The sequence below is a fragment of the Schistocerca cancellata genome, chromosome 6 (genome assembly GCF_023864275.1).
Source record: "Schistocerca cancellata isolate TAMUIC-IGC-003103 chromosome 6, iqSchCanc2.1, whole genome shotgun sequence".
NCBI classification, from domain to species: domain Eukaryota; kingdom Metazoa; phylum Arthropoda; class Insecta; order Orthoptera; family Acrididae; genus Schistocerca; species Schistocerca cancellata.
The window spans coordinates 288707058-288729574 of NC_064631.1; the positions used below are offsets into that span (position 1 = coordinate 288707058).

Sequence of the window (22517 nt, forward strand, 5' to 3'; positions counted from 1 at the left end):
GGCGGAGTTTGCAGAGGATGAAGATAATCCATCCTATGGACCTAGGATGCACTAAAAAGTTAATCCAATCTTTGTCGCTCGATTCCCAAAACTTTTATTTTCTCATACTAATTACATGTTTTCTAAGGATCTTCCAAACATATTTGTTTCAAACTTTCAGTAAATGTTACACAGTACCTTCTGCATAATTTAACACAGCCTTTTTCCAAAAAACTGTATATTTTTGAATATATAAATAAAAAATTGCAAAAAAATGTTGTGAATTTTCATTACAATTGAAAAAAAAATCATCTTTAATAACTGAACTAAAATTTTGTAAAATCCATGTGTTAAGTTGTAGCCCATATTCCAATAAATAGTCTGTAAAAAATTCAACTTCCTACCTCAAATACTTTGTGAGGAAAGATGTAATTTATAAGCGTTATTTTAACATTGCAAGTATAGGGCGTTCCGGAGCCCCTTAATAAGATTGGTTCATATGCGGCTCGACGTGACATATCATAATGTTAGTATTGGCCATTCTCCAAAAAAATTTGAAGAGCACTGTTTTAAAGAATCGAGGGCTTTACTGGTACTTTTATTCAAATCATTATAATTATACAAGTTAACCTACTACCTAAGTACATTAGTAGGTCCTATTTCTAACTATTGCAATTGACAATCTGCAGCTTTTGCTTTCTAACACTACAAAATGGTTCAAATCGCTCTGAGCACTATGCGACTTAACTTCTGAGGTCATCAGTCGCCTAGAACTTAGAACTACTTAAACCTAACTAACCTAAGGACATAACACACATCCATGCCCGAGGCAGGATTCGAACCTGCGACGGTAGCGGTCGCTCGGCTCCAGACTGTAGCGCCTAGAACCGCACGGCCACTCCGGCCGGCTCTAACACTGCAGGTTTATACTATAATGCCTTCACCACTATGGGGACTATTCTAATGGTATTTATTACGCATGTTGTTATGATAATTGGATTGAATTTTCTACTACTGATAGACTTTGATACTACTTTTAACATGTTACTATGACTACTCTACCTGTAGCGTCGCCGGCCGGAGTGACCGTGCGGTTCTAGGCGCTTTAGTCCGGAACTGCGCGACTGCTACGGTCGCAGGTTCGAATCCTGCCTCGGGAATGGATGTGTGTGATGTCCTCAGGTTAGTTAGATTGAAGTAGTTCTAACTTAGAGAAAGCTTTTGACAATGTTGATTGGAATACTCTCTTCCAAATTCTGCAGGTGGCAGGGGTAAAATACAGGGAGCGAAAGGCTATTTACAATTTGTACAGAAAGCATATGGCAGTTATAAGAGTCGAGGGGTATGAAAGGGAAGCAGTGGTTGGGAAAGGAGTGAGACAGGGTTGTAGCCTATCCCCGATGTTATTCAATCTGTATATTGAGCAAGCAATAAAGGAAACAAAAGAAAAGTTCGGAGTAGGTATTGAAATCCATGGAGAAGAAATAAAAAGATTGAGGTTCGCAGATGACATTGTAATTCTGTCAGAGACAGCAAAGGACTTGGAAGAGCAGTTGAACGGAATGGATAGTGTTTTCAAAGGAGGGTATAAGATGAACATCAACAAAAGCAAAACGAGGATAATGGAATGTAATCGAATTAAGTCAGGTGATGCTGAGGGAATTAGAATAGGAAATGAGACACTTAAAGTAGTAAAGGAGTTTTGCTATTTGGGGAGCAAAATAACTGATGATGGTCGAAGTAGAGAGGATATAAAATGTTAACTGGCAATGGCAAGGAAAGCGTTTCTGAAGAAGGGAAATTTGTTAACATCGAGTATAGATTTAAATGTCAGGAAGTCGTTTCTGAAAGTATTTGTATGGAGTGTAGCCATGTATGGAAGTGAAACATGGACGATAAATCAGAAATGGAACTTAGTATATGTTTTGATAAGGAACCCATGTCCGGAAATGAACCGTTTGGATGTAAAGTATATCTGAAGATCGGGTCACTTTCAAATATCCTGCTTCACAGAAGGCTCACAAACTGAGAAGAGGGCGCCGTCGTGAGTCCCTGTTTTTATTATGACTTTTTATACCATTTTCGTTCGATCTGCAAATTTATTTTACGTACAAGAAGAGAATAGAAGCTTTCAAAATGTGGTGCTACAGAAGAATGCTGAAGATTTGATGGATAGATCACATAACTAATGAGGAGGTGTTGAATAGGATTGGGGAGAAGAGGAGCTTGTGGCACAACTTGACTAGAAGAAGGGATCGGTTGGTAGGACATGTTCTTAGGCATCAAGGATCACCAATTTTGTACTGGAGGGCAGTGTGGAGGGTAAAAATCGTAGAGGGAGACCAAGAGATGAATACATTAAGCAGATTCAGAAGGATGTAGGCTGCAGTACGTACTGGGAGATGAAGAAGCTTGCACATGATAGAGTAGCATGGAGAGCTGCATCTAACCAGTCTCAGGACTGAAGACCACAACAACAACAACAACAACAACAACAACAAGTTCTAGGGGATTGATGACCTCAGATGTTAAGTCCCGTAGTGCTCAGAGCCATCTGAACCATTTGAACTTGTACTAAACAGGGTGGAGCTTGTGGCCGCCGGCAGACACAGGGCATCAAGCGTGAGGCTCTGCTGTGCCCACCGGCGGCTTCGTGGCACTCGACGTGTTGGATGGTAATGCTTCCTCCGTTTGCTCCCCCTCGACGAGGCGAGTGGCGTAGCGTGGGATGCCTCCCGTCCCGGGGCCCGGCTGGCACGGTGCAGCCGGAAAAAGCGGCGAGTAGCAGCTCCGGCGTTCGGCCGGCCCCGCACTCATTGGCTGGGGCCGGCTAGCGGCGCCCGCTTCCTCTAGCCTAGCCTGCTAGTGGCTAGCGGGCCGCCCGCGGAACAATACCCATTCTTCGTGTCTTCCCACGGCGCAAGAAACGGCGCGGTGCGGCTACGGCTCCTGACGCCATCGCGGAAAGCCCTGTGTTCCCCCTCTGTCAATGGAGCCGTAAAAAGCGTCGTTTCGCAAGGGAATAGCGTGCGTGACACTACTGACTTCATGTGCCACATTCGTCCGCCGTAAGAACGCGGCAGTCACAGCCGCAGCCCGCTACTAGTGTTATGTTGGCAGAGGAGCCAACACCGTGTTACTAGGGGAGGCCGAAATGCACGCGTTTTAGCTCACGCAGGCTGGCGTGAGGAGAGAAGAAGTACTCTGACGTGAGGTCTGCAACATGACAAGGTATTAGAATTCAGAAAGCGGACGTAATTAGTTTGATACTTAACTTTAATCCATAACTGATGAATGTCGCTCTTGACGGTACATGGTTCACAATATTATTTATTCAGGACACGTAGTAACTGAATATGGTGCCTTGCTAGGTCGTAGCTGAAAGCTATGCTAAACTGTCGTCTCTGCAAATGTGAGCGTAATTTGTCAGTGAACCATCGCTAGCAAAGTCGGCTGTACAACTGGGACGAGTGCTAGGGAGTCTCTCTAGACTAGACCCGCCGTGTGGCGGCGCTCTGTCCGCAATCACTGATAGTGGCGACACGCGGGTCCGACGTATACTAACGGACCGCGGCCGATTTAAAGGCTACTACCTAGCAAGTGTGGTGTCTGGCGGTGACACCACACTAGAGCCCGTAGCGAAGGCAAAGTTAGTCAGTCTGCAGCGGTGAGGTGGCGCTGGTCCAGCGTATGTTCACCAGCGTCTCAACCGATTTTCGGTAGAAAAAATTAATTCCAATTTCGACCACCAGATGCAAATCTGACGCTGTACAGCACCTCGTCGGCGTCTCCGATGCTCCTATTCAGAAAATTACGTAAGCGGCGGTTTATACTCGTAATAACATCAACATTGCGCCTTTTATACGTACCTGACCTTTACTGCCTACGTCCCGTTCCTAGTCCATTACATATATGAACATTTTTATACGTCTTTCTTGCGTTCACAGCCCCAGATTTCCACCTGGCTGCCAAAATGTGAACTAATTTTTTCCAGTGTAAATCACGAAACAAAGAAAATAGAAGATAAACAAGAGTTGCCAACATTTTATGTTGAGTCGTACCGTCTATGGATCGTTGGTTTTCTATTTTCACCATTAGTCACCCCTGTGTCGATATTAAACTGCTGTTACCATTTTATTATTATCGATTTTCATTCAAAATGATAATTAAATCGACACCCTAGCTGCAAACAGGCGTTGATATACATCGCTGGGGACATGTTGAAAATGTGTGCCCCCACCAATACTCGAACTCGGGATCTCTTGCTTACACGGCAGACGCTCCATCCATGTGAGCCACCGCGAGCACAGAGGATAGTTCGCCTACAGGGACCTATCCCTTTCACGCTCCCCGTGAGACCCATATTGCCAACATGTTCAAACCACTACATTCGTAGTGCGCCTAATAGATGTTAGCCCGTGACCCTCTTTATTCAAAAATGGCTCTGAGCACTATGGGACTCAACATCTTACGTCATAAGTCCCCTAGAACTTAGAACTACTTAAACCTAACTAATCTAAGGACATCACACACACCCATGCCCGAGGCAGGATTCGAACCTGCGACCGTAGAAGTCCCGCGGTTCCGGACTGCAGCGCCAGAACCGCTAGACCACCGCGGCCGGCCCTCTTTATTCGTGGCAGATTAATCTACCAAGTCCCGTACGAGTTGGGGCATTGCGTGTGCGTTCGCACAAGAAGGTCAATGGCTGTGTAGCCATATTTAAGCTATATATATAGATATATATGAAGGTAGTGTCTGTTCCCGAAAGAACAGATACCATAGATGATCGTGGAGCTACCTTCATATATATGGTTTAAATATGGTTACCCAGCCATTGACCTTCTTGTGCGAACGCACACGAAATCTCCCAACTCGTACGGTACTTGGTAGATTAATCTGCCACGAGTAATGAGAGTGATGAGCAAACATCTATTAGGTGCACTACGAATGTAGTGGTGTGGACATGTTGGGAATGTGGGTCTCATGGGGAGCGTGCAAGGGATAAGTCCCTGCAGGCGCACTATCCTCTCTGCCCTCGGTGGCTCAGATGGATAGAACGTCTGCCATGTATGCAGAAGATCCCGGGTTCGAGTCCCGGTCGGGGCACACATTTTCAACATGTCCCCAGTAATGTATACCGGCGCCTGTTTGCAGCTAGGGTGTCGATTTAATTATCATTTCATTCTAGAGAAGCTGCACAGTCATCAATGGTATCTGTTCTTTCGGAAACAGATACTACCTTCATATATATAGATTTTCATTCGATAACAAACAGTATGATCATACGTGTCCTTACTGGGCATTACACAATGCCTACACGTCTCATGGTTTATGAGACACAGCTTTTGACCGATACTTACCTTAGGCACGCGAAATGCGTAGTACTGCCGATAGGTACATGCAGAAGTAAAAGGAACACACTATCTACCGGGTGGTTATAATTAAAGTGCAGCTAGTCACAGAGCCCCAGTGTGGGCTGTAATTGTCATATGGTAGCGAAACTTGGTACATATTTCAATGCGTTAATGCGGAGCCGATTTACGCTGCAAAAAATTAATTCCAATTTTGGCCACCAGATACTAATCTGGCGCTGAAGAGCATCTCGACGACGTCTCCAGTGCTCATATTGAACAAATCGTGTAACCAGCGGTTAATAATAAAATCAACTTTATGCCTTTCTCACTTGTGTGACCTTTTCTGCCTACGACCCGTTCCTAATCCATTACATTTGAAAACATTTATCTACTTCTTTCTTTCATTCATAATGCCAGATTTGTACCTGATGGCCAAAATTGGAACTAATTTTTTGTCGGCCTACATTTGAAACGTCCCCTTAGAAAAATTATACATAACTGTGTTTAATCTGACACACAATATTTTTAGCGCAACGCAATCTGACTTTCAATAATCCCTACAAAAGAATGGCCCTGACTAACATTAACCTATACCTTTCACAAATCACTTACCTCACCAAAAATCTTCGTTACTCGAACTACTGCATACAGCGAGCGCCACTACTGCCAGCTAAATAAACGATTCTAACTACTGAAGTCACTAACTACTGTTAGGCATAGTTACCAAATGAAATATTTTGATAAAGAACAAACAATGTATTTACCTTAATAGTGTTCAAAAGTGTATATATATATATAAAAGTATATATATATATATATATATATATATATATATATATCAGTTCATGACATCCATTCTTACAAATGTACTGATAGACACACGTCCAGATCATCCGCTCTCAAAATTCCGCCATTTCTCTCCCCACATCCACCACTGCTGGCGGCTCACCTCCAACTGCGCAACGCTACGCGCTGTTCACATCCAGCTGCCGAACACTACAATGGCAGACAACAATGCAAACTAGCCGCAGACTGCACACAGCACAGCCAGTGATTTTCATACAGCCAGTGATTTTCATACAGAGCACTACGTGGCGTTACCAATAAGAAAACCTAAACAGCCTACTTACACATTGGTTCGCATTAAGGCGTTAGAACATCTACTAAGTTTCGCTGCCATACGATAATTACTGCACACGCTGGATCTCTGTGAGTAGCTGCACTACTCTTATAACTACCCGACAGCTTTCGAAAATAATATTTCCTTCTATCCCTCTCACCTCCCCAACGAAGGCTATATTAGTTACGTAAGCTATATAGCGTTTTCCTATTAAGAGAGTTGCCACGAAAGTAATGCACCGATTTTTTTTTTCAGCCGAAAAAAATGCCACGAATGCGAAAAGTTACGTATGTGCTATTAGAACTCTCCTGAGTGAGCGCGCCAAGTTTACGTCACTTCCGACAGATAGCGTAGTTGCAGGACAGTTTTAAAATGGCGTCTGTAGTTGATGTAAATTACAAGCAACGTGCCGTCATTGAATTTCTCACTGCAGAGAAAGAAACTGTGGGGAATATTCACAAACGCTTAGCCAAAGTCTATGGAGCATCTGCTTTCTCAACAAGGATGTATACCTGTTTAAGCGAAGAACTAAGAGAGTATTGTTTCATGTTGAAGATATGTTGACAGTGACTGGAATCGTTTCTTCGATTCTCTTACATTTGGAAGGAATCGAGAGCAACCATTGATATGTGGTCTTCTAGAGGAACTGAAGACGATTAGACCAGTCAGTGAGACCGCCTCCTGAGAAAGTCAGGCATCAGTATTCGATTCCTGACCCAGCATTAAGTTTTAACTTGTCACAGATAGACTGACCGTATTGTATGTTTCAATTTTCGTATGTATATATAAAACGCAGAGTTATTTCTTCCGCTCACGAATGAAAGTGGTAGTTACCGGAAGCTGCTTCCGTTAGTCCCGCTTCGCTGCGTAGCCAGTTGGGCGCTGCGCGTCAAATGGGAGAGAAGAAAGCAGCAAAAAGCGAGGCAGATAGCTCCAGACAGCGCATCTGACGTCGTGACTTCAGTAGGGGCATCGGCTGGCACCTCTTCCGTCGTGCGTTGTGTTCCTATTAACATCAACCAACGTAAAACAAGGATAATGGAACTAAATCAGGTGATACTGAGGGAAGTAGATTAGGAGACACTGAAAGTAGTAGATGAGTTTTGCCTTTCGGGCAGCAAAATAACTGATGATGGGCGAAGTAGAGAGGATATAAAATGTAGACTGCCAATGGCAAGAAAAGCATTTCTGAAGAAGAGAAATTTGTTAACATCAAGTATAGATTTAAGTGTTGGGAAGTCTTTTCTGAAACTATCTGTATGGAGTGTAGTCATGTACGGAAGTGAGACGTGGACGATAAACAGTTTAGACTAGAAAAGAACAGAAGGTTTTGAAATCTAGTGCTACAGATGAATGTTGAAGACTAGATAGGTAGGTAATGTAACTAATGAGGGAGTACTGAACAGAACCGGGGAGAAAAGGAATTTGTGGCACAACCTGGCTAGAAGAAGGGATCGATTGATAGGACAAGTTCTGAGGCATCAAGGGATCACCAATTTAGTACTGGAGCGAAGTGTGTGTGGGGGAGGGGATGGTAAAAATTATAGAGCCAGACCAAGGGACGATTACAGTCAGCAGTAGTTATTCGGAGAGGCTTGCACAGGATGGAGTAGCGTGGAGAGCTCCATCAAATCAGTCTTCGAACTGAAGACCGCAACTGCAAAACCAACAACAAAAACATGTTCCGCCAGATCCAATTTTAGCGCCCCAGTGCATGCAACCAAGTCATTCTATGTACCTGTATTGCAGTCTCTGGCAGGACTTTCTGCCAAGGAGATAAATGTTCATAATCCCTTTCTTGTTGAGAGTCCTCATATATTTGGCAAGTCTTGGATATGAAGTAACCTGATTAGTTTTTTAGAATTCTTGGTGGTCGACAATTCCTTGGCGAACAAAATATAGAGTGTTTGAGTATCTCAGGTACAAACGAAAGGGGCGAGTAGACGACAGTGAAACAAGCGAATAACGCTAACAACAAATAGTTTCCCCGATATGACGTATTACGACTGACTACATGAACCCTTATGGCAGAGTCCCCGAGGATCCAAACTGCAGGTATGCACTTTAGGGCCAACTCATGGTAACAGGTGTTCCACATGGCCAGCATTCTCCGCTGCCCGTTCACGTCAAAAATCTCAGTCATGTTCCGAAAGAACAGATACCATCTTCATATAAAGTTGAGGCTAACCGGCCATAGACCTTCTTCTTCTGTGCAGATGCACACGTATTGCCCGAACTCTGACGCAACAATAAGTTGCGAATGTGGGTCTCACGGGAGGCGTGCCAGAGACAAGAAGTCCCTGCAGTCGCACTATCCTCTCTGTCCTCGGTGGCTCAGATGGATAGAGCATCTGCCATGTAAGCAGGAGATCCCGGGTTCGAGTCCCGATCGGAGCACACATTTTCAACTGTGCCCGTCGACTTATATCAACAACTGTATGCAGCTAAAGGTTACTCTTCATCACTTAACACTTCCGGGCTGAGATGCCGTGGTCCATACATAAGACTCTCCGCTGTCGTTTCGCCTTCGACTGCGGAAGGCATCCTCCGAGGACAATCGCTGATTGTCCTCGGAGGACAAACGTCAGGGGAGAGTCTTATGTATGGACCACGGCATCTCAGCCCGGAAGTTTTAAGTGATGACAACACCTGCCGTGAAAGCCTTCATTCTATGATCTGTAGTTACTCTTGTTGAAGCTAAAAGCAAAGAACGTAAATTAGAATCAGAGACATAAAAAATGTCCGCATACACTATCTAGTACAGCTATTTATACGGGCGTCATACATTAATAATTAAAATTCGTCCAATTACGTTGAGGAGGAGCTCTGACGCCACGCAAAATGACAACTACTATTGTTTCATCATTGCCTAAAATTGAGGGTAAGTCCTCCGCCATATCAAAGGCTTCCCTCCCATCCATATAAAAAAGGCACGGCGCTCGAACATGGTGCACCGTGAGTATGAAGCCGCAAACAATGCATGCCGTTGGGTCTTCGTTGGTGCGTTGATTTTAGGGAACGAACCAAACAGCGAGGTCAACGGTCCCATCGGATTAGGGAAGGTTGGGAAGGAAGTCGGCCGTGCCCTGTCAAAGGAACCATCCCGCCATTTGCCTGAAGCGATTTAGGGAAATAACGGAAAACCTAAATGAGGATGGCCCCACGCGGATTTGAACCGTCGTCCGGCCTAATGTGAGCCCGTTGCGCTAACCAATGCGCCACCTCGCTGGGTGTGTCTTCGTGCGCCGGCCAGTGTGGCCGAGCGGTTCTAGGCGCTTCAGTGTGGAACCAAGCGACCGCTACGGTCGCAGGTTCGAATCATGCCTCGGGCATGAATGTGTGTGATGTCATTAGGTTAGTTAGGTTTAAGTAGGTCTAAGTTCTAGGGGACTGATGACCTCAGAAGTTAAGTCCCATAGTGCTCAGAGCCATTTGAACCATTTTGTCTTCGTGCCGCAAGAGGTAAGTATCGACACTGGGAGGTGTCCGATATGAATGCGTGTGAGGATCACTTCATCTCTAATTGAAGTTAGAAAGGAAGTGGGCCATGGCCGCTCTGTGTACTAGATCTTGCACCCCGTATACCCCCAAATCACCTACAAATATAAGCGTATAGTCTTCCTATCGTATTGCGTAGGTGAAATTGGGAAAATTTCACTATTTGTGGGGTAGTCTTCCTGGTGTTTCACTTTTAATGGCGAGCACTGTACTGCATTACGTCGCGGGTAATGAAGATGTAAAGATAAGAATGAAGAGTCGGCTCGAGTTCGTGTAAGCCCTCAATTTCTCTCATTAACGCGACGCGCTTGTTACGCGCGTCGAATGTTAAAAGAAGTAATACGTTTCTTGAGCACCCTTGAATCGTGCCCTCGCGTAGTTTTACGAGAAAGTCTTCTCATTGTGTGGTTGGTTCATTATGTACCACTTGATTGAACATCCGAAAACAGCGATCGCATAAAACCTAGCTCGGCCAGTTCGTCCATGAGCAGTAGATACTGGCGTCTAGGCTGATACCGTGTTCCTTGACTTCCGGAAGACGTTCGACACAGTTCCACACTGCCACCTGTTGAACAAAATACAAGCGTAAGGAATATCAGAGTAACTGTGTGACTGTATTGAGTATCATGCAAATAGAAAACAGCATGCCATTGTCAAACGAAAGAAATCTTCAGACGTAGAAGTAGCTAAGGGAGTGCCTCAAGTGAGAGTTATAGGACCATTACTTGTCACAATATATATAAATGACCTAGTAGATAACGTCAAAAGTTCCACGAGGCTATTCTCGGGTGATGCTGTTGTATACAGAGAAGTCACGAGGCTAGAAACTTGTAGAAAACTGGAGGAAGACTTCCGCAGGATGGTTACTTGGTGCAGCGACAAATGTGATGTCTTGCGTAAAAATATGAAAAAAACCAATTGTCGTACGATCATACGATTACAGGACGATCACTGGAATCAGTCACACTCGTTGAGAGAATGTGTACGGAGTGACTGAAGGTGGAACGACCACATAATCCTAATCGCTGGTGAGGCAGATGCCTGACCGACACAGAACCCTCGTCTCCGATCAGTATTTGAAAATTGCTCGTCAGCTGGGATTCTTACCAGATAGTTTTGATAGCGGAAATAGAGAAGATCCAAAGAAGGGAAGCGCATTTCGTCACAGCTTTAGAAGTGTCGTGCGCCACGGTGTGGCTTACTGTAACTTCGAAGAGAACGGTCTATTGACACACAGTCAACATGGGTTTAGAAAACATCGTTTCTGTGAAACACAACTAACTATTTATTCACATGAAGTTTTGAGTGCTATTGACAAGGGATTTCAGATCGATTCAGTATTTTCGTATTCTGGATTTTCGGAAGGCTTTTGACACTGTACCACACAAGCGGCTTGTAGTGAAATTGCGTGCTTATGGAATATCTTCTCAGTTATGTGACTGGATTTGTGATTTCCTGTCAGAGAGGTCACAGTTCGTAGTAATTGATGGAAAGTCATTGGGTAAAAGAGAAGCGATTTCTGGCGTTCCCCAAGGTAGTGTTACAGGCCCTTTGCTGTTCCTTATCTATATAAAAGATTTGGGAGACAATCTGAACAGCCGTCTTAGGTTGTTTGCAGATGACGCGGTCATTTATCATCAGAAGATCACAACGAATTGAAAAACGATTTAGAAAAGGTATCTGAATGGTACGGAAAGTGGCAGTTGACCCTAAATAACGAAAAGTGTGAGGTCATCACATGAGTGCTAAAAGGAATTCGTTAAACGTCGGTTACACAATAAATCAGTGTAACCTAAAAGCCGTAAATTCGACTAAATATCTAGGTATTACAATTACGAACAACTTAAATTGGAAGGAACACACAGAAAAGTTGTGGGGAAGGCTAATCAAAAGCTGTATTTTATTGGCAGGACAGTTAGAAAATGTAACAGACGTACTAAGGAGATTGCCTACACTACGCTTGTCCGTTCTCTTTTAGAATACTGCTGCGCGGTGTGGGATCTTTACCAGATAGGGCTGACGGAGTATATCGAAAAAGTTCAAAGAAAGGCAGCACGTTTTATACTATCGCGAAATTTGGGAGAGAGTGTCACAGAAATGATACAGAATTTGGGCTGGACATCATTAAAAGAAAGGCGGTTTTCGTTGCGACGGAATCTTCTCGTGAAATTCCAATCACCAACTATCTCCTCCGAATGCGAAAATACTTTGTTGAAACCGACCTACATAGGTAGGAACAATCACCACGATAAAATAAGGCAAATCAGAGCTCGTACGGAAAGATACAGGTGTTCATTCTTTCCGCGCGCTGTACGAGATTTGAATAATAGAGAATTGTGAAGGTGGCTCGATGAACCCTCTACCAGGCACTTGAATGTGATCTGCAGAGTATCCATGTAGATGTATCATGCTGTGAAAATACATAGCGCTCTTGATGCATTAGAATTTAAAGCTCAGCGATCCCCTTGGCGTTACTCGAGAGGTGTCGCTTCTGTACAGCCGCAGAGTTTCATCCCCTCTCCACGCCTTTCTGTCTCTCATCGTCATCAACACCATAAACAGAATGATAAACTCTGTATGCACTCATTACAATCACCCACTCGGAGCTGAAAGACGTGAGACACGACAGTCGTATTATGTGAGGTCAGGGGAGTACTGCACGTAAGGAGTTACGCGATTGGAACATATTGTTGGTCGCACAACCAACCGTGCCAAACGACTTTATGTTTCCGAACATTATGCCACTGGACGTTTCCTGGGGTCAAGATTCGAGGCACCCGAACACCTTCGCATGGACGTCGTTTAAATTGTCACAGTCACCGAGGTCGCGAACCAACATGAGGTAGATGAAGTATTAAAGGATTTACACAGCCACTGATGGCTTCACTATAGGGTTTTTATCCTTCCAGGTGGGCACTATAAAGGGTGTAACAAAAACGTATGGCCAAACTTTCAGGAAACATCGCTTAAACGTAGAGGAACGAAAGACGTTATATGGTCATGGGTCCAGAAACGCTGCATTTCTTCAACATGTTAATATTGAGAAATACACAGAAAAAGAAGATATCAGCACATTAGGGAACACTTCCCTAAATATTCCTGACATGGTCAGTCTGGGAGCGATCTGCAATGTATGATATCTGAAGATAACTCCACCAGCCAAGATCGCTAAAAAAGCATGTTTATTGGATGATTGATTTCGACAGAGCTATGCTCTCAACATCGGATTTTATGCTTTAAAATTTGTTGCAAAAATGTTGTAAAAATTTTTAAAGGATAAGATCCGATGATGATAGCTCTGTCGAAATCGATAATCCAATAAACATGCTTTTTAGCTGTCTTGGCTGGTGGAATTTTCTTCATTTACCACGCTTCCTTAAACGAAATGTTCTATGTCCTCTATTATTAACCGGGATATATGCATCATCCCGCCGCCGCACTGAGTTCTTGATGCACTGAGGTATCCCTGGAGAATTTTGTATTTATGTATGTGGTGTCTGTTGTTTCGGACATGTCCGAAGGAACAGACACCACATATCACCACATATTCTTATAATTAAGGAGATGTGCAGATGCACATCAGGCTCGAACTCTTACGGAAATCGGCGAAATTCCGCGAGTAATAAGGATAATGGCTAAGGGACACTACTTTCGTAGTGCATGGGTAAGTTGAGAATATGGGTCCGACGGGAGACGCGCTATGGTAGCCCGTGCAGTTGCAGTGACCACAGTGTCTGGGTGGCTAATGCCGGCACGGTAGCTCAGCGTCCTTCGGCAGAAGCGTAGCTGCCCTCTGTAATACAAAAATTGAGTGAATGTTTGGTTGGTTGATTCGGGGGAGGGGACCAAACAGCTAGATCATCGGTCTCATCGTTTTAGGGAAGTATGGAGAAGGAAGGGGGGGGGGGGGTCCTTTCAAAGGAACCATCCTGACACCTGTCATTTGCCTGAAGCGATTTAGAGAAATCACGGAAACCTAAATCAGGATGGCCGGATGCGTATTTGAACCGTCGCCCTCCCGAAAGCGAGTCCAGTGTGCTAACCACTGCACCACTCCGCACGATTTGAGTGAGTGGATCGGCGATGAACTTGGATGGGTGTCTTGGGACGTCCGTCCCGAACAAATGCAGCGAAGAATAACAAACAAAATGAGATTAAAAAAAGTGGTCAGAGCAGAGCATCTGCCTAGTAAGAAGGAGACCCGTGGTCGAACCCCTGTCCGGCACAAATTTTCATCTTTACCCATTGATTTTGATCAGTGCCTGCTCACAACCGAGGTCTGTAAATCCTTTGGGTCCCAATTTCGTGTTGTTGCACAGCCTTCCACAATACGGGCTAGAAAATTCTGTAGAGTTTGCACCGGGCTTCTGTACTAAGTATATTTCAAATCCCTTACAAATAAAAGCCTACTGGTTTAAATCTGGAGAGCGCGGAGTCCAACGAACTGGTCCACCTCTGCCTATCCATCTGCCACGAAACATAAAGCCTGAAATGAGGAGTTCCATGGTGCATGAGTTACATGTTTTGTAGCTCTCGTAAAGGCACATGTTGTAGCAGAACAGGTAGAGCATTCTAAGATAGTACGGTACTTTTCTACATTGAGCCTGGAAGAACAGAGACCCTAACAAACAGTCACCAACAATGTTGGTTCAAACATTGACAGAAAATCTGTACCGTTTCGTGAGTATTCCCGACAGCTCATACGTGCTGATTGTGGAAATTTACCGTTTGAACACGTTGAAACGAAGCGTTATCCTTAAACAGCGCAATTGCACTAAAGTGGGGGGTTACACATTGTTGAATGAACCATTCGCAGAAGTGTACCCGTTCAGGACAGTCAGCTGCTGCTCGTGCCTCCACACGCTGTACGTGATATGGATGCAGGAGGTTCTCATGTTGTTCTCTGCGGACACTCATGTGCTCGACATTACTCGTTGCAGATAATTGTCTTAACGCTGACACTAGTGTTGTCGTCAACTGTACGAGGAATTTCCTCCTCCAGTTAAGTTGTCCTCGTCATTCTAGGGCTCCCCAAGGAGGCTTAAGCAACCCAAGCTCACTAAGACGACTATCAGTAGCTTCAGACGTCCTCCTATCGGGGCATCGTCTTTCTGGAAATCTCTTCCGATACGAACGCTGAGCGCCACCACAACCAGCATCTGCTAATCCGTACAGCGAATCGTCATCTGCCAACTCCGCCCTGGAATACATTTCCATTGCACTATACCGGAAACCAAGTCTTTGATGAACACTGAACAGTTGATGCTACATGCCACATGCTTGATGCAAGTAGAGCAAAGAAGCTAGTCGCATGTCAACACAAGCAGTGAAGTGAGTCACATGTCAACGTAATCTTCGTTCAATTTGAAACAAAAAGTGGTTATAAGACATTCTAATCAGTTGTAGCCCAGAGAGTATTTTGAGCATATCATGCAAGAAAACGTTGCGTATAGTGCTGGTACGTTCTGTTTCTGCGTGTTTCCCACGATTAATGTTATTATGTAGAGAAGTAGAAAATGAGCTTCAAAATGGAAACAAAGCGTTTCCGGGACCATGTCAATGTAACACATTTCGTTACTCTGTGAGGAATGTTTCCTGAAAATGTGGGCATATCTTCTTGTCACACTCTGCGTAGAACAGCTGCGTAATACAGTTTTCGGCATTTTATACGACAGCCACCAGTAATGCAAGAAAAATGAACGTGTTTTGCATGAAGAAACTGTTGCTTTAGGAAAATGATGTCTTGGCATGGAGCTTCAAATATTAAAAAAAAAAAAACTCTCCTACTCTGCTCCCGAACAGGCCATGAAGGCCCGACGGTACCGACTGGCCGCCGTGTCATCCTCAGCCCACAGGCGTCACTGGATGCGGATATGGAGGGGCATGTGGTCAGCACACCGCTTTCCTGGCCGTATGTCAGTTTCCGAGACCGAAGCCGCTACCTCTCAATCAAGTAGCTCTTCAGTGTGCCTGACAAGGGCTGAGTGCACCCCGCTTGCTAACAGCGTCCGGCAGACCGCATGGTCACCCATCCTAGTGCTAGCCCAGCCCGACAGCGCTTAACTTCTGTGATCTGATGGGAACCGGTGTTACCACTGCGGCAAGGCCGTTGGCTCAAATGTTACAACCATGAAGAAAATCTAAGAGTAGGTTTGCGAAATACAAAAATAAAACAGCCGCGCTCGGAGTCTTATGTAAACGGACATTTTGCTCTAAATGCCGCACTACCAATTTCAAATAGATCTAAATGCCACACTACCAGTTTCAAATAGGTATAGACCAGATGGGTGTTTTCAGTTGTTTATTAATAGTCAACTACAATCATTTCTTTTGCGAGATTGACCTTAAATGTACTTAAACTAAAAAATAATTAAGTGCTCGGTCTTCTTAACTTCTCATTCTCCTTTTTAAGAGAATCTAATGTTAATTTTTTTTTTCGTTAATCAAAATAAACATCTATTGTTCTGGAACGGAAAACGAAGAAATGTTCAAAAATTTTCGTCGTGTCAGTTAGACTCAGGGCTTTTAAGGAAATAGCAGTAATCTGTTGGGCGGGTGGCATCGGCTGATCGGCACATTCTACTTTGCCTCGCTAGCTCTGCGCGTAGCGTGGTTGTGACGTCGTATGTTAGTGTCATCCCATCTACGACAGGAAACAGACACTGACATAAGAATAGCATTTTTGATGTATTTACATCTCCTTATGACGTATATCGTTATTCCTACTTATATTTATACCTCGCGCTTAAATCATTCTTCGAATGGGCGTTGGTTTTACGTGCTCTACTTCATCGCTAACAAAAGCCGGACAGGTCGGATTAGCATAAAAGGTGTTCACAATTCATGTTACACCCTTCTAGAGCTTGCAGAGACGACTTAGTAAATCAAGTTTTACATAGGAACCATATCCGGAAACGTCATCCAAGGACGCTACAGAGCGTCAAAGTTATGGGCGCCGGCCCCGATGAAAGTATGTATGTACAGTGTGATTACGTGATGATGTTTGAAACTTCCTAGATAGAGGGAGAAGGATAAATGTATCAATTTGAGGTAAGGGTCCCTGTACCGGAAACGAACGAGTCGAAAATTATAAGCGAAAACCGTTGTGATACCTCTGACAATGGAATACATGTACTGGTACCGTTGTTGCTAAGATTGTAGGGTAGGTAACTTTTAGAGGTGGTTATATAGACCAAAACAAGAAAAAATGTCCAGTAAACGTGGGCTCTAAAATGCATACCTTAAGAGCTATGGGCACTTGTTCGATACCTGAGATGTGTTTCTTAGTAGCTAAGATGAACAAGTGGTTATAGCTCCTCAGGTTTGTATTTTAGAGTCTATGTTCACTGGACATTTTTTCCTTGTTTTGGCCCAGAATACCACAACTGAAAAATGTTTACCCTATAATCTTAGCAACAACAGCAGCGGTACACGTATTCCACTGCCGGAGGTACCAAGACGATTTCCGCTTATAACATTCGGCTCGTTCGTTAGCCTTACCTCAAACCGATACATTTATCCTTCTCCATCATTCTAGAAAGACTGTAATATCAGCACGGAATCACCCAGTATATACATACAGGGTGACAATTACTGAACTATATGAAAAAAAATGTAAATTAGTTACAAACTACGGCGTGCACACACTATTCAACATGTAAATGTCACTACAGATATTCGGATTTAGGTTATGACATGTTCCTTATGCGTGCCGTCGTTGGCGATGACGTGGCCCGGACGAATAGTGAAATTCCGCATGACCCGCTGAAGTGTCGGAACACGTATGTTGTCGATGATCTCCTGAATGGCTGTTTTCAGCTCGGCAATGGTCTTGAGCTTATTGCTGTTCACCTTGTCTTCAATACAGTCCCACAAAAAAGAATCGCATGTGTTTAGATCCGGAGAATATGGCGCCCATACCAATGGCATCTCGGTGCTCCAGAGCAAGAATGCGGTCCCCAAAATGCTCCTCCAGTACATCACTTTCCTGCTTCGATGGGGTCGAGCTCCGTCTTGTATTAACCACATCTTGTCGAAATCAGGATCACTTTGGATAACGGGAATGAAGTCATCTTCCAAAACCTTCGCTTAATAAAGGCAATAAACTCCTCCTGTCCAGATGCCAGTCAGGTTCCTCTCAGAGTATGCTGATATAATAGCCCCATATTTAGCAATTATATATAACCACTCCCTCACAGAAAGACCCGTACCTAAAGACTGGAAAATTGCTCAAGTCACACCAATGCACAAAAAGGGAAGTAGGAGTAATCCGCTGAATTACAGGCCTATATCACTAACGTCGATTTGCAGTAGGGTTTTGGAACATATACTGTATTCGAACATTATGAAGCACCCCGAAGAAAACGATTTATTGACACATAGTCAGCACGGATTCAGAAAATATCGTTCCTGTGAAACACAACTAGTTCTTTATACTCATGAAGTAATAAGTGCTATCGACAGGGGATGTCAAATTGATTCCATACTTTTAGATTTCCAGAAGGCTTTCGACACCGTTCCTCACAAGCGTCTTCTAACCAACTGCGTGTCTACGGAATATCGCCTCCGTTGTGCGACTGGATTCGTGATTTGCTCTCAGAAAGGTCACAGTTCGTAGTAATAGACAGAAAGTCATCGAATAAAACAGAAGTAATATCCAGAAAGTCATCGATTAAAACAGAAGTAATATCCGGCGTTCCCCAAGGAAGTGTTATAGGCCCTCTATTGTTCCTGATATATATTAACGACATAGGAGACAATCTGAGTAGCCGTCTTAGATTGTTTGCAGATGATGCTGTCATTTACCGTCTTGTAAAGTCATCAGATGATCAAAACGACTTGCAAAATGATTTTGATATCTGTATAGTGCGAAAAGTGGCAATTGACCCTGAATAAGGAAAAGTGTGAAGTTATTCACATGAGTACTAAAAGAAATCAGCTAAATTTATATTATGCGATAAGTCACACAAATCTGAAGGCTGTCAATTTAGCTAAATACTTAGGGATTTCAATTACAAATAACCTAAATTGGAACGATCACATAGATAATATTGTGGGTAGAGCAAACCAAAGACTGCGATGCATTGGCGGAACACTTAGAAGGTTTAACAGGTCTACTAAAGAGACTGCTTACGCCACGCTTGTCCGCCCTATTCTGGTGTATTGCTGTGCGGTGTGGGATCCGCATAAGGTGTGACTGACGGATGACATAGAAAAAGTACAAAGAAGGGCAGTTCGTTTTGTATTATCGCGAAACAGGGGAGATAGTGTCACAGACATGATACGTGAATTGGAGTGGCAATCATTAAAACAAAGGCGTTTTTCGTTGCGACGGGATCTTCTCGTGAAATTTCAATCACCAGTTTTCTGCTCCTATTGCGTAAACATTCTGTTGGCACCCACCTACATAGGGAGAAATGATCATCACGATAAAATAAGAGAAATCAGGGCTCGCACAGAAAAATTTAAATGCTCGTTTTTCCCGCGTGCCTTCAGAGTGTGGAAAGGTAGGGAGGTAGCTTGAAGGTACTTCATTGAACCTTCTGCCAGTCACTTTATTGTGAATAGCAGAGTAATCACGTAGATGTAGATGTAACGTTCGGTAGTCACCGTCCCATCAAAGACTATAGCACAGATTATTCCGTGATTGTGACGACGCTGCACACCACACAGTCACCCGCTGAGAGTAAGGAGACTTCTCGATCGCGAAATGCAGATTCTCAGTCCTCCAAATGCACCAATTTTGCCTTTTGACGAACCCACACAAATGAAACAGGGCTTCTTCGCTTAACCAAATCATACAAGCGCATACTAATTCCCAAGATGCCCCGCAGCCAAGCGTGCAGTTTGAACGTCCTAACGCAAACCGTTCACAAGTTATGACGATTTTGTTTCATATAGTTCAATAATTGTCACCATGTACATTTACGAGCGCCGGCGCCCATAACTTTGACGCTCTGTTCCGTCGTTGGATGGATTTCCGGAGATAGGTCCCTATGTAAAACTTGATCTACCAAGTCCCCTTTGCAGCTTCTAGTAGCGTGTGGCACGAATTGTGAAACACGTCGTATATTGAGCAGAGTATGTCCTTCTATGACATTGTAATTCTGTCAGACACAGCAAAGGACTTGGAAGAGCAGTTGAACGGAATGGACAGTGTCCTGAAAGGAGGATATAAGATGAACATCAACAAAAGCAAAACGAGGATAATGGAATGTAGTCGAATTAAGTCGGGTGATGCTGAGGGAATTAGATTAGGAAATGAGACACTTAAAGTAGTAAAGGAGTTTTGCTATTTGGGGAGCAAAATAACTGATGATGGTCGAAGTAGAGAGGATATAAAATGCAGACTGGCAATGGGAAGGAAAGCGTTTCTGAAGAAGAGAGATTTGTTAACATCGAGTATAGATTTAAGTGTCAGGAAGTCGTTTCTGAAAGTATTTGTATGGAGTGTAGCCATCTATGGAAGTGAAACATGGACGATAAACAGTTTGGACAAGAAGAGAATAGAAGCTTTCGAAATGTGGTGCTACAGAAGAATGCTGAAGATTAGATGGGTAGACCACATAACTAATGATGAGGTATTGTATAGAACTCGGGAGAAGAGGAGTTTGTGGCATAACGTGACTAGAAGGAGGGAACCGTTTGTTAGGACGTGTTCTGAGGCATCAAGAAATCACCAATTTAGTACTGGAGGGCAGCGTGGAGGTAAAAATCGTAGAGGGAGACCAAGAGATGAATAAAGTAAGGAGATTCAGAAGGATGTAGGTTGCGGTAGGTACTGGGAGATGTAGGAGCTTGCACAGTATAGAGTACCATGGATTTCTGCATCAAACCAGTCTCAGGACTTAAGACCACAACAAAACAACATGTCCTTCTAACGCCGGACACCTTGCAACCCTATCCTTAAGGTCTCCTTGTTATTGTGGTGCAGGAAGTAGGGACTCGCCTGCTCGCTCTTCAGTGTGCAGACAGACTATACCTGTCTGCCTCCGGAGCTTGTGTTACGTGTACGAGGGTAGGGAGTGTGCTTCCGGTAGCGGATAGGATGAGTGCGCGTGACGTAACAGCCGCGCTGCGTGGAGAAAGTGCTCGTCTGGGCCGGTCTGTCGCCGCCTCCGCTGCTGCAGCTGCCGCGGCCGCAGTCGTCTGTTGGGCGTCACGTGGGAGCGGACCATGCTGGCAGACTTCGCGGCGCTGGCGGGCGAGGGCCCCGGGTTCGCTTCCCCGGCGCGCTCCGGTGACCTGTTGCTCTTCCTCGTGCTCTTCCTCGTCTGCTGTCTCGAGGCCGTCATCGTCAAGATCGCCAACGGCGACGCGCGACCTCTGCACAACGCCAACTGGCCAGCGCCGCGGCTGCCGCTGGCTTACCAGGGCCACTGAGCTCCAGCTCCGTCTCTAACCTAGTCACGGTTCGGGCACGATGGTAGTGTGGGCGCTGCACGACCCTTGCAGGTGAGCCAACTGCCGTAAAACTCTCTAACCGTCCCCTCTTACAGCTACATATAGACTGAGGTGACAAAAGTTGAGATACCTCCTAATTTAGACTCGCACCTCCTTTTGCCAAATGTAGTGCAACTCGGCGTGGAATTGGCTCAACAAGCCGATGGAAGACCCTTGCAGAAATATCGAGCCTCTATAGCCGTCCATATTTCCGAGCCAGCATCTCGTGGTCGTGCGGTAGCGTTCTCGCTTCCCACGCCCGGGTTCCCGGGTTCGATTCCCGGCGGGGTCAGGGATTTTCTCTGCCTCGTGATGGCTGGTTGTTGTGTGCTGTCCTTAGGTTAGTTAGGTTTAAGTAGTTCTAAGTTCTAGGGGACTGATGACCATAGATGTTAAGTCCCATAGTGCTCAGAGCCATATTTCCGAAAGTGTTGCCGGTGCAGCACTTTGTGCACGGACTGACTTCTCGATTATGTGTCATGAATGTTTGTCGGGCGCTCTGGGTGGGCAGATCATTCGCTCGAATTGTCGAGAATGTTCTTCAAATCAATCAAAAACAGTTGTGTCCCGATGACATGGCGAATTTCCCCCGTAAAAATTTCATTGTTGTTTGGGAACACGGAAGTCCAAGTATGGCTGTAACTGGAGTCCAAATAGCCAAACTTAGCCATTTCCGGTCAATGATCGGTTATGTCGCACCAGGGGACCACGTAAACACATAAAATGTTCAAAGACGGCCGCGGTGGCCTTGCGGTTCTAGGCGCTGCAGTCCGGAACCGCGCGACTGCTACGGTCGCAGATTCGAATCCTGCCTCGGGCATGGATGTGCGTGGCTGTTGATATACTTTCCGGGATGTGAGGTCGTGGTCCAAGAACTTTTCTGCTCCTTACGTTTCGTCCAGGACTGCGCTGGACTTCCTCAGAGGCGCTGCTACGCTGAGTCATGCCGACTGACTGGTCGGGTGTCTGAGAGCGACTTATATATTGTGAGAAAAGGGGGCGTGGTTCAGGTGACACGTGATGAGCAGTGATAATCCATGGCAAAGATAAGGTTGACTATCGATTACCACCTTGTCAAAGATAAAAATTGTTAGCAATTTTGTAGAGCCACTGTCCATATA

The 22517-nt window shown here is 44.7% G+C and overlaps 1 protein-coding gene, 1 non-coding gene and 1 pseudogene across 2 annotated transcripts in view; 2 read left to right on the forward strand and 1 right to left on the reverse strand.

The window, feature by feature from the left end:
• Positions 1–5013: 5013 nt before the first annotated feature.
• On the forward strand, positions 5014–5088 carry Trnat-ugu (transfer RNA threonine (anticodon UGU)). Its single transcript has one exon. It is a non-coding gene; the product is annotated as a tRNA-Thr (tRNA).
• A 10862-nt stretch (positions 5089–15950) lies between these two features.
• Positions 15951–16068, reverse strand: LOC126089932 (5S ribosomal RNA; annotated as a pseudogene).
• Positions 16069–21376: 5308 nt separating this feature from the next.
• The window catches only part of LOC126088294 (uncharacterized), a 242133-nt gene continuing 240992 nt past the window's right edge, over positions 21377–22517 (forward strand). Inside the window, exon 1 of the mRNA XM_049906424.1 lies at positions 21377–21408. Coding sequence (XP_049762381.1) covers positions 21377–21408 — 32 coding nt within the window. The remainder of the gene's footprint in view (positions 21409–22517) is intronic.